Raw genomic sequence first — 15,194 nt, 5'->3', positions numbered from 1 at the left:
AATAAAGTCCCCAGTGAATTAGGTGCTTATCATAGTAATTACAAAAGTACAAAAAATATCCCTCCCCCCTCCCCGAATTTCCATTTCATGGAGCAAGAATTTAAGTTGGCCAGCCATTAGTTGGTAAAGCGCTGATAAGGACTTCTCCTGCAAGGAAAGCACTTGCTTAGATGTCATTTCTATGTACATCTTTGCACAAATATATGCACTCTTATCAGTTAAAAACCCAGTATTTGAAAGAACGTTTAATAATATTAAACTTGCTGAATGATTATTTCTGAATAAATTGATTGGATTGAATAAAAAGTGATTAAAATATTTCTTATATAATCATACATAAGTGTGCCAGGTTGGAGTTCAGTTGAGGGGAAGTTATTGGTTTTTAAAAAAAAATACTGTCAAACTCCAGTAATAATTACTCTAAAACCAGCTTCTAGTCTTTACCCAGCACATTCTAACCATCATTACTACTTGTTTCTACCTGAACTAATATAGCTGCTTCTGGTTCCTATGGTGACTGGCAGCAGCACTAGATAATAGCATGTTCTATTACAACTGCATATATAAAACAGGCTGCTACCCTGGTATTTTTGGCTTGTACTGTGTGGTAATACTGGATAGATATACCTTGTATACTGGATACAAAGTGCTGTTTAGTGCTGTTGGAAGATTCACTTTGCTAGGAGACATTTTTTTATGTTGTATGCTTCAGCGGTTACATAAAATACCCTGGGTTTTAGCCTTAAAATAACTGCTAATCCACTCTTGGATTACTTTATGTACCAACTCTAGTACTGTAGAAACATTTTTTTCTGACAGTCTACTTCATCAAATGAATCATTGGGAGAAAAACATTTATGCACATACATAAAATGCTCATGTGCAGGATGTCTTATGATCCTTAAGATAATTTAGATAAAGTAAGTGACTTACTGGATGTCTCTGATATTTGCAATGTTTGAATGCTGTCTTTGCTATATACTAGCTATCTAAAATGTCACTGTTATAAGATGAAGTGAGGGGAACCTGTAGCCAGACTGATCTTTTTATCTTCAGCAGTATTGCCATTTCATATTATCTTGTTCCTGTACAAATCTTACCCATGATTTAAAATTACACCAGTGGTCCAAAGGCAATAAAAAGTTTTCAGATTTTTTAATGAACACAATATGACAGCATTGTTTGTTTGTTTGTTTGTTTATTTGTTTGTTTATGCTAAACAGTACCCCAATTTTATGGATCAGCTTAAGTAGTGATCTTAAATTCTGCTTGTACTGATTCTGTCTTGCTACTAATTATCAGTTTTTTAAATTCTACAGTCCATGCACTTATTGTATTAGGCTATTAATGAATAAAACTGAATCTGACAAAAGCTAAAGGGAGTTTTACCCTTTCCCACTAGTTCTTCCATATTCTGCTCCAACATTCTTATACATTGCTATCATTTTTTTCTCTTCAAGGGCAGGACTCTCCTGAAGAGAGATTGCTAGGGCAGCCCTGTATCCTGCTCTTCATGTGTGGTGTATTTCCCCACCATAGCTAGTACTCTCCGCTACCTGAATTAAACTTTTTATATAAAACATAAAACCCAAACAGCAACTAAAAGCAGATAAACACAAACACAAACACACACACACACACACAGACTTTACATTAATTTGAAAAGTGCAAAGCTGTAATGATATATTGTCTAGCTAGCCATATCATTTTTGGATACTAATTGCCAAAGGCAAAAGGATAATTCTGGGATAGAAAGGACTATTAGTAATCATATAGCCCTGTATTAACTATACATTGATCATTCACTTAAAGAAGCTTATCTGATGCCTTGTCATTAGGAGCAGCAGTTTTTATACTTTTATAGAATACATTTAAATTAGCATGTCACCTATATTCACACAACCGGCTAAGCTGTGGTTACCATAGACATGATTCACTGAACTCTATGAGCCACATAACACACTAAATTTCAGATTAGCCAATAATACTATGGTCTGACATGCTGTGGAAACTCAGCCATCATCACTCTTGAAATGTTTTTATTTCTAAATACTTGGTGCAGAACAGGGGTGTCAAACTCACGTTGTCACGGCAGCATCACATGATGTATCAGGACTTTTTCCCCCTTTGCTAAACCAGGAATGGCATGGCCAGTGCGTGACACATCCGGCCTATAGGGTGGGAGTTTAACAGCCCTGGTGTAGAAGATCCATGCCTAACATTTGAGGTTTTGGTGAATAGAATTAAATTGAATTCTCTATTGACCAGGTGTGATTGGACACACAAGGAATTTGTCTTTGGTGCATATGCTCTCAGTGAACATAAAAAGACAAGATACATTTGTCAAGAATCATAAGGTAAAATACTTAATGATAGTCATATGGTACAAATAAGCAATCAGGAAACAATATCAATATAAATCATAAGGATACAAGCAACAAAGTTACAGTCATGCAGTGATAAATGGGAGGAGATGGAAGATGGGAATGATGAGAAAACTAATAGTAATAGTAATGCAGCCTTAGTGAATAGTTTGACAGTGTGGAAGGAATTATTTATTTAGCAGAGTGATGTGTTTGGGGAAAAAAATGTTCTTGTGTCTAGTTGTCTTGGTGTGCAGTGCTCTGTAGCATTGTTTTGAGGGTAGGAGTTGAAACAATTTATGTCCAGGATGCAAGGGGGTCTGTAAATATTTTCATGACCCTCTTTTTGACTCGTGCAGTGTACAGGTCCTCAGTAGAAGGCAGGTTGGCAGTAATTGTTTTTTTCTGCAGTTCTAATTATCTTCTAAATAAGCTTTGATTATATAAAGTGAGTGCATGGAAAGAGGTGAAACAGGATTGGAATACTTTCTTCTCTCCCCCCCCAAAAAAAATCATTAGCTTTGACATAATTATTTTTGTTATCAGTTCTGCTTGAGACATTCAATATCCTTTTTCATGAATTGTTTGTATCAGCCTCTTCCCCCAAATAGAGTATAAGGAAAAGGGAAATGAGATTGCTACATTAGCTTGCTATACTAATCTGAGTTGCAGAGTATTAATAATTTAGCACAATTCTATTTATTGGTCATTTTGTTCACAAATATTAAATCAGTCAGTAAGTTTTTAACTGTAAATTTCTAACTGTAATCAGATGTGCACTGATATATGCTGATAATAGCTTGGCTTTATTAATGTCACAAAGCACTGATTTGACCAAATCCCTCTCCGGGTTCAGTGAGACTCGGCGAAGGTGCGAAAGTACAGGCAGTCCTTGATAAATACAGAGTTCATTTAGTGACCGTTGAAAATTATGACATTGAAAAAGTGACGACTATTTTTCACTTATGACCGTTGCAGTATTCCCATGGTCACAAGATCAAAATTCAGATGCTTGGCAACTGATTTATATTTATGACGGTTGCAGTGTCCGGGGGTCATGTGATCATCTTTTGCAACAAGCATTCAATGAGGAAGCCAGATTCACTTAACAAGCTTGTTACTAACTTAATAACTGCAGTGATTCACTTAAAATGGGGCAAAATTCATTTAACAAATGTTTTACTTAGCAACATAAATTTTGGATTCAATTGTGGATGTAAGTCGAGGACTATTTGTATTGCAGGTGAGTTACTACTCTCATTAGAGTCCTGAGAAAGATTTATTGAACTGACAGCATGAGTCGTTCCCCCCCCCTCTTATTTCTTATGTAGAAGTCAAGCTCAAATAATTAGTGGATTTGAAATAATTATTTGCATTGAAGCTGTCAAAAATTATACTGCCGTATGTGGTCAGATACACAGATTTAGAAGAGAGGAGTGACTTTGGTAAAGAAATTTGTTATCTGCGTCTGCCTTCTCCCCCTTTTGTGACTTGAAATTCATCCTTCCCACCCCTTTTTTGGGGTGTGAAAGGGCCTGGCTAGGTGGCTCAATGGCTAAAACGCTTAGTTTGTTGATCAAAAAGTTCAGTGGTTCCAATCCCTAGTATAGGTCTCCTGCATGAGCAGGAGGTTGGACTAGATGACCCTTCCAACTGTTAGGTTTTTTTTCCATCCCAGCTTCCGATGATTTTAGAAAGTGATTGCATACTAAGGGGTAAAGGAGGTTTCTGATGCCTTTTGTCTCCCAAGCCCCTTCCTCCCACATGCGGTTGCCCTGATCTGTCTGCTTGCTTGATTGCTTGGAGGCGTTTTAAAAGAGGTGCACATATTCTGATTTTGTTATTGTTGTAATTCCAACCAATATCCTCTCCCTTCAGCTCCTGAAGCAGAGACTCTTCAAAAGGATGATTGATGCCCCATTTATATCTTCGACCCAAAAGCCAGACATCTCTTCACCAGTCAGTATTGGAAGCGGGGGAAATGAAAGAAGCGTAGCCACAAATTGAAACTTTAAAAAAAAAAAAAAAAAACTAGATTCGACTCCGCCTTCTTAAAGGAGAAATGCGTCGGAGGGAGGGGCCACTCGGTAGTCACGTGCACGGCCGCCGCCAGCGAGAGTCTTCCCTAAAGCAGCAGCCCCTCCAGCGCGTGCAGGCTGTTAGGTCTCCGTCACCGTGCTGACGTAAAGAAGACATCCTCTGGTGGGCTCCGCGTAACTGAGCTAAAACAAAGGAAGGGCTCCTCTGGTTGCTTGGCGGGGGGAGGGGGCGGAGAGGAGGCGGAGCCGGAGGGCTCGCAGGCGATCGAGGCTTTGGCTTGGCAACGGCGATTGGTAAGCAAGGAAGTCAATAGGTGTGACGTCACTGTTCCTCTGCTGGCTGAGTGGGTAAGGTGGAAGGCTTCCTTAGGGAGGGGGGCGGGACCAGAGCATCATGGAGAGCGGCGGAGGTGGTGGGTTCTGGACGTTGGCGGCAACCGGGCAGGGGAAAGGTTTTGAGAACGTTGATAGCGAAGCGGTCGGGCGCTCATTGAGGGAGGCGGCGCGGTCGGGTTTTTCCTTGTGATGGGCGGATGGAGTCGCACTGATTATCCGGGAAGCCATTGCAGGGGGTGGTGTGGCAGAGCTGGGCCTACTGGTGCAAGCGGTGGCCGGCGCCGCCGCCCCCAAATACAAGGAGACCCCTCGCAACTCCTGGAAGGTACCGGCGCCTGGATGGGGCGGGGAAAGAGCCGGGTTTGGTTTTTCGCGCCCCTCCCCCCGCCCGCCCCTCTTCCATTTTCCCGCGGATAACAAACTGCCTCTAGACATGACAGGAAAGGCGGCGGTGGTTGTGGTGGGGAGATTGTCTCGTCTAGGAGGAGCTCCTTGCACCACCCTGAGAGAAGCTTTCTCTTCCTGTGGGATGTTGTGGTGCTAACATTTACGACTGTTTGGTGAGGGAAGCAGTAATGAAATAAAGGCAGGGTGCACACGACCACTGAACCTGTTAAAAAGGGGTGGTGGGATGAACACAGAAAGGCTGTGGAGGTGGTGTGGGAATGCATTCACACTCCCTCCACACACACACCTTTTGAATGGTTATAGGAATGTGAGAGGAGGTCTGTCCTTTGTGTCTCCCACCCACCCATCCTCAGCATCTCTTGATTTCCCACCCACCCCTTTCTTAGGAGAGGGGAGGTTGCTGTGTTTTCTTATAGCTTGGTGTTAATATATCAGATGGGGGTTGGAGAGAGAAGGAAAAGGCAAGCTCCTAAAACCAGTGGAACCTGAAATGTGGAAAGTGGGGAGAGCGTCAAGGAAGAGCACAACATGATCTTGAAAGATCCACCATCATACCACCTTCTCCCCTTCAACATTTGTTTACTATAAATTGCATGTAGCTATTGGCGTTGCTAAAAATAGCACGGTACAAAGGGGGCAGGACACACCACAGCGACTTCTTCTGAAATAGCTGGTTTGGGGATAGTTCACATGTTCTAATGTTTGAGAGTTTGCTGTATGTGATCTTATGTTCCATCTTTCCATCGGTGCCCATCTGTTCTGTTTGCAGAAATTAATTTAATACTTGGTGGTTCCAAGCCTTTCTCTTTCCATCCCACACAGTTGCTATTAAATACTGTACAAAGAAACACTGACCCATACGTGACATTGGGGGATTAATACACTACAGTACTTTTGCTAATTTATAGACCTGCCTTTTTAGTAGCAGTTTTAGTCGAGGTGCAAAAAGCAATCATATGTTGTTCTTCTGAAATAGGTGGAGTGGACAGAGAGGAAACATTGGAAGGGAGAGGAAAAAGTATTCAGTGAAGAATGAAAAGAAAGGTTGGTGTGACAGGAGTGTAAGGAATTGTATGATGGTGTCTACATGGATTATGGAAAAGCTATACAATTTCTTTAATTGCATACTGACCAGTTTTCCTGAAGACACATTGCATACTTATATAAATATATAAAAGCTAAGTTTCTTTTGAAAAGCTAGTCATGACTAGGTTAGATAATCATGTAGGTCAGATCTCAAGGATTTGCATTTGAAATCACTATCTTTTTTACCTTATGTTGATATAATTTGTACTTTTTATCACTTTCTTAACTTACTAATGACAAAGAACTGTGATATGTGTTGTCTCAATTATAAATACTGCGATAGCTATTTTTCAAAATGTTCTACATCATTGCCCGTTATATTTTTGCAGAATGTGTTGCGTCCGCTTTCATAAAATGGATACTGGGGAAATTGGTACATTTTTAAAATGACTCTAAGGAAGATATAAGTAGCCTCCCCCCCCCCCCCCAAACCAGTTGCAGAACCCTTATATTATTTCTGCTTTGGTGCAATTGTTAAAATAAATTGTTTTATTTTCTGAGACAACTTGTGCTGTCACTTAGAAGGAAATATTTCCTTTACTGTATGACAACTACTATTTTAAGTTTTATTTTTCCTTAAAATCAAGGATTGATTGATGCCCCAAATATTTTTTAGCATGGTATTATTATCCTGGTGGGTACTTACATTCTGCAATATATATATATGTATTGTTCATGAAGTTTCCTATATGTATGCTCCTATGCATTCCTATATATAAAATGTTACATTGGTTGGGGATATATGAGATACATAATAACAATGGCTATTTATAGATAATTATGAACTGTTCAGCTTCAAAGAAGCCATAAGTTGTATCCAGTGGTGTTCTTTCCTATCTTTTACCTTCACTTGCAAATTCTGTGCAGGCCAAGCTGCACAGAATTTAAGCTCTCCTGAGAAGTTTAAGGAAGGACGGGATGCAGGGAGGGAGGAGATTAGGTGCATCCATTTGTATAAGTATTAGATACAGCCTCCAAAAGTTGAAATTGTACCTCATCTATTAAGTATCATTAAATCTAATAATATAGTTGCTTTGAATTAAGCTTTGTAGATAAGAAAGATTAGGTCAATGCATTTTAAAAATATGAAGGAACTACCACTTTGATATGGAAATATCCATTTTGGTATTTAAGTTTCTTTATCATAGCATAATGGTAAAAGAGTAAATACTTAATTTGGCCAAGTTGTTAGAAGTAGAATGAAGCAATTGTTGAAGCTAGATCATTGTATTTGGAAATTGGTTGAGTTCATATAGTATTGAGATGATGGCTCTGAAAATCCATCTAGGAAAAAGCCTAACTATTCCAACTTTGCTTTATAATAATGCTATCTAAGTTTCTAATGATGTGAAAGGTTTTTTTAAAAAAAAATCAAGATATATTTGTTATGAAAAAATGAAATTAATAGTCTGGTGTTCTATTTTTAAGTGTATATTAATAGGTAGTATAATTAGAGCATTGGTTTACAATTAAATACTGCCTTATTAGAGCATGTTCACTTCAAAACACATGCCTCTGAAGTATACTGTAGATATATTTACATAGAAATAAACTGGGGAATTCTGAATGCTTGTAATAGCATAATCCTTCACTTGATGCCTGAATAATAGGAAATATCAAATAAAGCCATAATTATGTGAACTGGACAGTGGTTTATCATAATACGAAAATAATAAGTACAATTGCATAGGTTGTTTTTCCCTCCTTTGGGGATCAAACTCAAACTTAGCTCTCTCATTTTAAAATTTATAATACTTAAAATTGATTATGTTTCAATCATCAATACATTTATCCTGATAGTAGTAAATATTTATTGGTTAGTGTAGTTAGTGCTGTGCCTTGGATTTAAAAAGTGACCCAAGTTTAGATATTTTAAATGTTTTGTGTAAAGGCAGTGGGACCTTTTAAGAAATCCCTTGCTTTGTTGTTTCTGGATCATAAAAGTACTGGGTTAATCCTCTAGTAACCATCCAAAACTCCAAAGTATCCATTGTATAAAACATGTTAATGAGAACAATTGTATATAACTAGTGATATTTGAAAATGTTATTCACTATTTCAGTGATGGCGAACCTTTTTGGAACCAAGTGCCCAAATGGAATGTGTGTGCATGTACGCAGGCACACGCTGAACTGCGGGAAACCCAAAGACCAGTTGGCTGGTGTGCACATGCCTGAGTTTTGGCTGGTTTTGGTCATTTTCAGGCTTTTTTTGGGGGGGGGGAATGTTTTCAGACCATTTTTGACCTAGAAAATAGCCTGAAAAATGGCTGGAAAACTGTCCAGAAAAAGGGCCCAAAATGGCCCAAAGAACAGCCTGGAAAATGGCCTGATTTTGGCCATTTTTTTTTTTTTTTTGGCTGTTTTCAGGCCATTTTCCAACATTTGTGAAGACCAGCTGGCCAGGACGCATTCCATGCCCGAAACCAGAAAAGCAGCTGGCGATGGCAGGCGTGGCCACAGAGAGGGCTCTGTGCCACCTCTGGCACACGTGCCATAGGTTCACCATCACGGCACTATCTCATTAACATTTGGTATTTTGAGAGAAAAAAACATTGTGAGATCTATTGTTAATGTCTAATTTTAAGAATAGTTTGCATTCTTAAAATCTTTGAGAAATAGTTTTATAGTAATTTTATAGTAAAATAAAATTTTACTAATGTTTTATTTTTAAAATTAGTAATGGAGCTTCATGAACAATGCATATATATATATATATATATATATATATATATATATATATATATATATATATATATATATATATATATATATATATATATATATATATATATATATATATATATATATATATATAACTATCAATCATTTTACAATACCAACAGAACTTGTTTTCTGTTGTAGAAATATATATATATTTCTACAACAGAAAATATTGGTTCGAATCCCAGTAAGGATATGGCTAGCTGATGAGAGCTAAATAGCTTGAAATAGATCTATACTAGTCTTCCTTTATTTATTTATCAGCACAAATAAAAACACACACATATATATATATATATATATATATATATATATATATATATATATATATATATATATATATATATATATATATATATATATATTTCTACAACAGAAAACAAGTTCTGTTGGTATTGTAAAATGATTGATAGTTACAACTAGTCAATTTGAAAATGTCAGCTGGGATAAACAGCATAGTGTGGGATATATGGCATATAAAAACATCTTCATTCAGAAATATACCATCCTTTGGTATAGACATGAGAATTTGTGGTCTTCCATATGCTACATTTCCACAAAATCTGTGCTTCTTTGGTCTTGTGATATATCACTGTTTGATCATTAACCAAAGTTAAAATGCTATGAATACTGTGATTGATTGATTCTCTTATTGTACAGCCTAAGCTTCAGCTGGTTTTTTTTCTTTGTTATGCCGGTCATGGGTTGAAACACAAGTATATTGAGGAATTACTTAACTCCAGAACTGAGAGATAAATGGACTAAATTCCATATTTAGTCCATTCAGAATTTCAAGATTTTATGTTGGAGGAGGGTTTATGTAAGTTGAAAAAGATGAGATAGGAAAAGCAGAGGGATCTTACAAAAAAACCCCAGGAAACACATATTTCCTAACCCACTTTTAATTGCTGTTTTTCTTTGTGTTACCGCTACCTTAAAAATAGTCTAACCCAATACTCAGGGCAGAAGGAAGCAGCTCCCAAACAGGAACACATATCTCAGCTGCTAAGACCAGTTGCAAGTGAATGAAATATTGTATGTTCACTCAGATCCAGAGAGGAATTTATTCCTTTTCAATCAAGATCTCCTCACTCCCTTGATTAGCCCTGCTGGTTGAAACTGGATGGTTGTAGGTTTCCTGTGCCTACTGTAAATGCATGGAACCTCTTTGCAGCATAAATTGCATGTTTGGGGGAGTGCAGCAGAGAAAAAATTGATACTGTCAAAGCTTTAAGCTTTGTTGACAGTAAAATAATACATTTTTTCTTAAATGCTTATTGTTATAATTTGACTTCCCCATCCATTTGTATTTATCATTTCTCAAAACTATGAATCATTTTTTATTTACTTACAAGTATTAACTGCAATTAATGAGAGCTGTAAACAATACAAGAACCTTGGGAAGATCAGCAGCTTGTACACCCATGGTATAGGGAGATAGAATCCAATTTATTTAGATTCCAGAGAAGTTACCATGTTGGGAAGGTGGTTTGATTCAGTTGGTAGATCGTTACTGTGACATTTTCATTTATTTGTATTTATTTTTATTCTAAGAGTAATTTTCCACTCTGATCACATGGGATATAATAGTACACATAATATACTTATGCCACATTATAAGAGATGCAAGGGAGGTTTTCTGGCTTTCATAACTGAATTTTTAGCAACATGAGTTTGTACAGTTTTGTACGTAATGGAATAATACACAGAAGTATTAGTTTAAATTGCTTTGCCTAAGAAAATGAATTAGATCTTTGGTTCATTTTTTTCCAGAAGTAATAGCAACTGGAAAGGAGGGAAATTGGAGGAGTATATAATCTGACAATGTAGTGAGATTTTCAGATTTTTATAATCAATCCAGAGATGGCATTGGATCATCCCTAGAACCATTTATTATTGTCTGTAGAATTTTTAAATAAAAAGGAATTTCTAAATGCTTTATAACTGCAGGATTGTTGAAAAGTTCATAAAACCTGGAAAGAGATAATGGCAAAAGATTAAATACTGCAACATTTAGTTTCATATTTTTGGAACATGCAACATTATACAGTACAGTTTGTCCTTGACTTATGACCACAATGGAGCCCCAAATTTCTGTTGCTAAGCAAGACAGTTGTTAAGTACGTTGTATCCCAGTTTGTGACCTTTTTTTGCCAGAGTTATTAAATTGCTGAAGTGAATCATATAGTTATTAAGTGGATCTGCCTTCCCCCATTGACTTTGCTTGTCAGAAGCTGGCTGGAAAGATTACCAATAGCAATCACATGACCCTGGGACAGGGCAGCCAGCATATAAATATATGCCAGTTAATCATGTGACTGGGAATGCTGAAATGTTCATAAGTGTGAAAACTCTTCATATGTCACTTTTTTCAGGGCTACTGTAACTGAAAGGTCACTAAATGAATGGCTGTAAGTCAAGGATTACCTGTATTACATTATGATACTTGAAAAGGTAATTAGCCCCTCGGTCTTTTCAAAACAATAACAATAAGAAAGTGAGGTGGAATAAATGTTAAAAATGATTGAAGAAGCTTTTATTAAGTGGGCTAAAAGGCAAAAAAAGCAGGGGGAGTGTGGGGGGGTCATGCACACATAATCCACCTTCTTCCCCTCCCCCCCCCCACTTTTGCTGTGTGATGGCACAGTGGACCTGTTTTTTGCCCTCCCCAGGCTCCAGAGGTTTTCTAGGAGCCTGGGGAGGGTGAAATCCCCCCCCCCGGGCAAGGTCTTCTGGAGACAGGAAACAGACTGTTTTCCAACTTCCAGGTTGACCATAGAGCCGTTTTTCGCCCTCCGGAGGCTTCAGGGAAGCCTCCTGAAGCCTCTGGAGGGTGAAAAACAGCCCAACACGCAAACCGTAAATCTGTTCCCGAACTTCCAGTTTGCACATTGGGTTGTTTCTCGCCCTCTGGATGGTGAAAACTGGCTGAAAATGAAGGCCAAAATCAGCTGACCAGCGCCTGCTGGAGCTGACAGGGCAACACCCTGTGCCCTAAGAATTGACTATGCTGCCACCTGTGGCACATGTGCCATAAGTTTGCCATCACGAGGCTAAGGCAAAGTTAATAAAGGTTGTCTATTAGGTTGTATTTGTGTTACCAAGCATGATTTATTAACCATTTTAAATGATTCCCTTTGAAACTCCATTGCTCATGTAATATGCCTATAGTATTTCAACAACACATATCTTTAAAAGTTTTGATATGAAAGGACAAAATACACTTATCTTTTCCAACCGTACTGGACACAATAAACTCCTTTCCTATTATACTGTTTGCTTAAGAACACTTATGCAGAACTTGGATGTACTCTGGATGTTTGTACTTCAACTCCCAGTGTTCACAGCAGGTGGCCTTGCTTTCTGAGGAGTTGAACTGTACTTGGGTAGGAAAGGCTGCTCAAAAACATAACTCTTTTCTTGTTAAGAATAAAAAAGTGTGATAGATCTTTTATCAATATTAATTTATTGACTGTTCAAAGTTAAGATGGCACTGAAAACTGTGACTTATGACCATTTTTCACACAACCATTGCAGCCTCCCCTTGGTCACGTGATCAATATTCAGATGCGTGGCAACTGATTCATATTTATGACTGTTGCAGTGTCCTAGGGTCATGTGATCCCTTTTGCAAACTTCAAAAATGAAGTCAACGGGGAAGCCAGTTTCACTTAAAAACTGTATTACTAACTTAAAAACTGCAGTGGTTCACTTCACAGTTGTGGCAAGGAATGTCATAAAATGGGGCAATACTCAACAAACTTTTTGCTCACTTAGCAACAAAAATGTGTGCTCAATTGTCATAAATCGAGGACTAACTACATCAATAATAATAAACTATTTCTGTGAAACATTGCATATTATATGTATATATGGGGGGAATTTTAGTCATAGACATCTTGCATGGATACAGTCATGCTGCTAGGAAAAAAATCTATTTGCTTGTTCTCTTTTCCATCATATTTATCTGGTGACCCACCAACAAGCTAATCCTTTTCTGCTGTATGATGAGAAATGCCCTTGAAGCTTAGTTGTTTGCTTCTTCTTGGGCTGCTGAATCTTTGTTTTATGTAAGATGTTTTGGAAGACTTTAGTTGGTTTAAGTGCTACAGTGATGCCGTGTGGTTCACTGTAGTTCACCCATGTGTTTTTGTTGATGTATTTTCTGATGATGTAACTTTTTATATGTACTAAGCTTTTGAGCAAATTAATTGACTTGGAACATGGCAGCGTCTTTGTTAACAAAATATTATCTTGACCAGTGGTGGGTTCCGGATCCTGGTGCAATTGGTACGGTGCAACAGGGCCCGGGCTTTCACCACATGCCCATGTGCAGCACGTGCACGCGTGCAGCACGTGCACGCGTGCAGCACATGCATGCATGCAGCACATGCATGCGTACTTACCGCCAGTGACGCTCCAGCTGCTCAGGGGAGCGTCACGCAGGCGCCGTATGCTCCATGCGCTGAAACCCTGGTCGGCTCAAATACAGGTGCGGGCAGGTGGGCGGGCTTTCCAGAGCACTGGAATGGTACCGGAACGCTACCTGGTGCTCACAGTAGGCACCAGTACACCCATACCTTGGCGTACCAGTCATATCCCACCACTGATCTTGACCAAGTAGAGCGTTCATTAGTGTTTAGGGAACTGCTGAATTTGAAGTAACAGTGGTAGATGGGCAGTATGTGCAGTATTGGTTGAAGATTTGTACTTTGAATTGTTGAAAAGCAAGATATAAATTACAGAAATACTGTGCATTTTTCGGTAAAGGTTTTCCTGAGCCACTCCGGGTTCATTTTTTTGCTCACATTCACCATCACCCTTTCCTTTATATTTCTTTCAGTTTAATAATGTCATATATACTTATTTTCTGTTGGTATCCAGTATCTTCCCTTTTTCAAGGAGTACTTTTCCAACTGGTTGTACTGGGATTGCAATTTTCAGTAAAACCAGGAACTAACCTAGGTCAGGCGAGAGCTAAGGAGGTCAAGTAGTTCAAAACAGGTATGCACACCATATCTGTTGCTGCTCTTTAAAGAAACTGCATCTTTGGATTCACATACATTTGACCTAAGGAGGTACTGAGAAGAGTGTTCCAATATCTGTTCCAGAACCCTTTATCACTTTTAGTACTTCTTTGAAACTTCATTTGTACTGTATTAGCAAGAAAATATGTAAGTGATACATTGGGATTATCATAGAAGGCCAAACTCTGGCTAACATAACAAATTGTACATCTAGTAAATAGTGAGGGCATGTGTTGAACTGGAATTCCATCTGGCTGCAGTTTCTTTAATAATTTACATTCCTAGAGCATATTGACATATTAATGCTTATGTAGTATAGGTTTTAAAAAATAATAATAAGCAAACAGCGACTGTGCTATCTTAGAGAATAAATATTTATTCTAACAGAGAAGATTCTAAAATTGTTACACTTGTAACCAATTTTTTGCACAATTAGAAAATAATCCTTGCCTGGAAAAAATATTGGGGATGTATCATTATTCTTTCAGGAATCAAACATAAATAGTCATTAAAACTTACGGTTTAGTTTATAATTAAGATTGTCCAGCTTAGAACACATTTTATAGACTAAATTGGGGCTGCATGTAAAGGTGATGAATTCACCTAAGTTTATACTGCTTTGTATTGTAATGTTCATCTTATCTTCTCTCTCTGCATTTCATTCTATCTTATACTATTTTATCTCACTCTTTTTTTCTTAATCATACCTTACCATATTTTATTTTACCTTAGTTTAATTTATCTTATTTTACTATCTTGCCTTATTTCATCTTAGTGAATGTTATTGTGGATGATGCCCATTGCTTTGCTATAGTCAATTAACTAATTTGTGAAGTTATACCACTATATTGTTTTAATAATAATATGCAGCTAAACAATTAATTTTTGTGATTTTATTTTAATCAGAATCAATTTCCTGAAGTAATGCCTTACTTTTTAATTCTGAGATACTCATCAGTTGTGAATATATTCATTTTTTTAATGCACAGAGCGAAGATAGTCCAAGTCCCAAGAGACAGCGCCTTTCTCATTCAGTCTTTGACTACGCAGCAGCATCACCAGCCTCATCACCACCAATGCGACCATGGGAGATGACATCAAATAGGCAGCCTCCTTCAGCTCGACCAAGCCAACATCACTTCTCAGGGGAACGATGCAACACACCTGCGCGCAACAGAAGGAGGTCAGCTTTCCTGAGGGACAGTCATAGTC

General features: G+C 37.9%; 1 protein-coding gene across 11 annotated transcripts in view; it reads left to right on the top strand.

The window, feature by feature from the left end:
• Nucleotides 1-15,194, top strand: part of RNF38 (ring finger protein 38) — a 122,397-nt gene that overhangs the window by 82,641 nt on the left and 24,562 nt on the right. For 5 of the 11 annotated variants that reach the window (XR_015696757.1, XR_015696756.1, XM_087716287.1 and 2 more), the window contains exon 3: nt 14,972-15,165. Coding sequence is in view for 9 of the 11 variants with exons in the window: in XM_087716287.1 (XP_087572413.1) it covers nt 14,972-15,165 (194 nt within the window). In the remaining 2 variants the exon portion in view is untranslated. Of the gene's footprint in view, nt 1-4,592; nt 4,697-4,766; nt 4,816-4,935; nt 5,064-5,898; nt 6,191-14,971; nt 15,166-15,194 lie in introns of those variants that run through there. The other 6 variants (XM_087716290.1, XM_087716291.1, XM_087716295.1 and 3 more) reach the window with 6 other exon arrangements.

Source organism: Thamnophis sirtalis, unplaced genomic scaffold (assembly GCF_051295495.1).
Source record: "Thamnophis sirtalis isolate CommonGarterSnake01/CBP01778 unplaced genomic scaffold, rThaSir2_p1.2 scaffold_5, whole genome shotgun sequence".
In the NCBI taxonomy this organism is placed as follows: Eukaryota; Metazoa; Chordata; class Lepidosauria; order Squamata; family Natricidae; genus Thamnophis; species Thamnophis sirtalis.
Note: the sequence above shows the minus strand (reverse complement) of the source record. Positions and strands in the feature narration are given on the sequence as shown.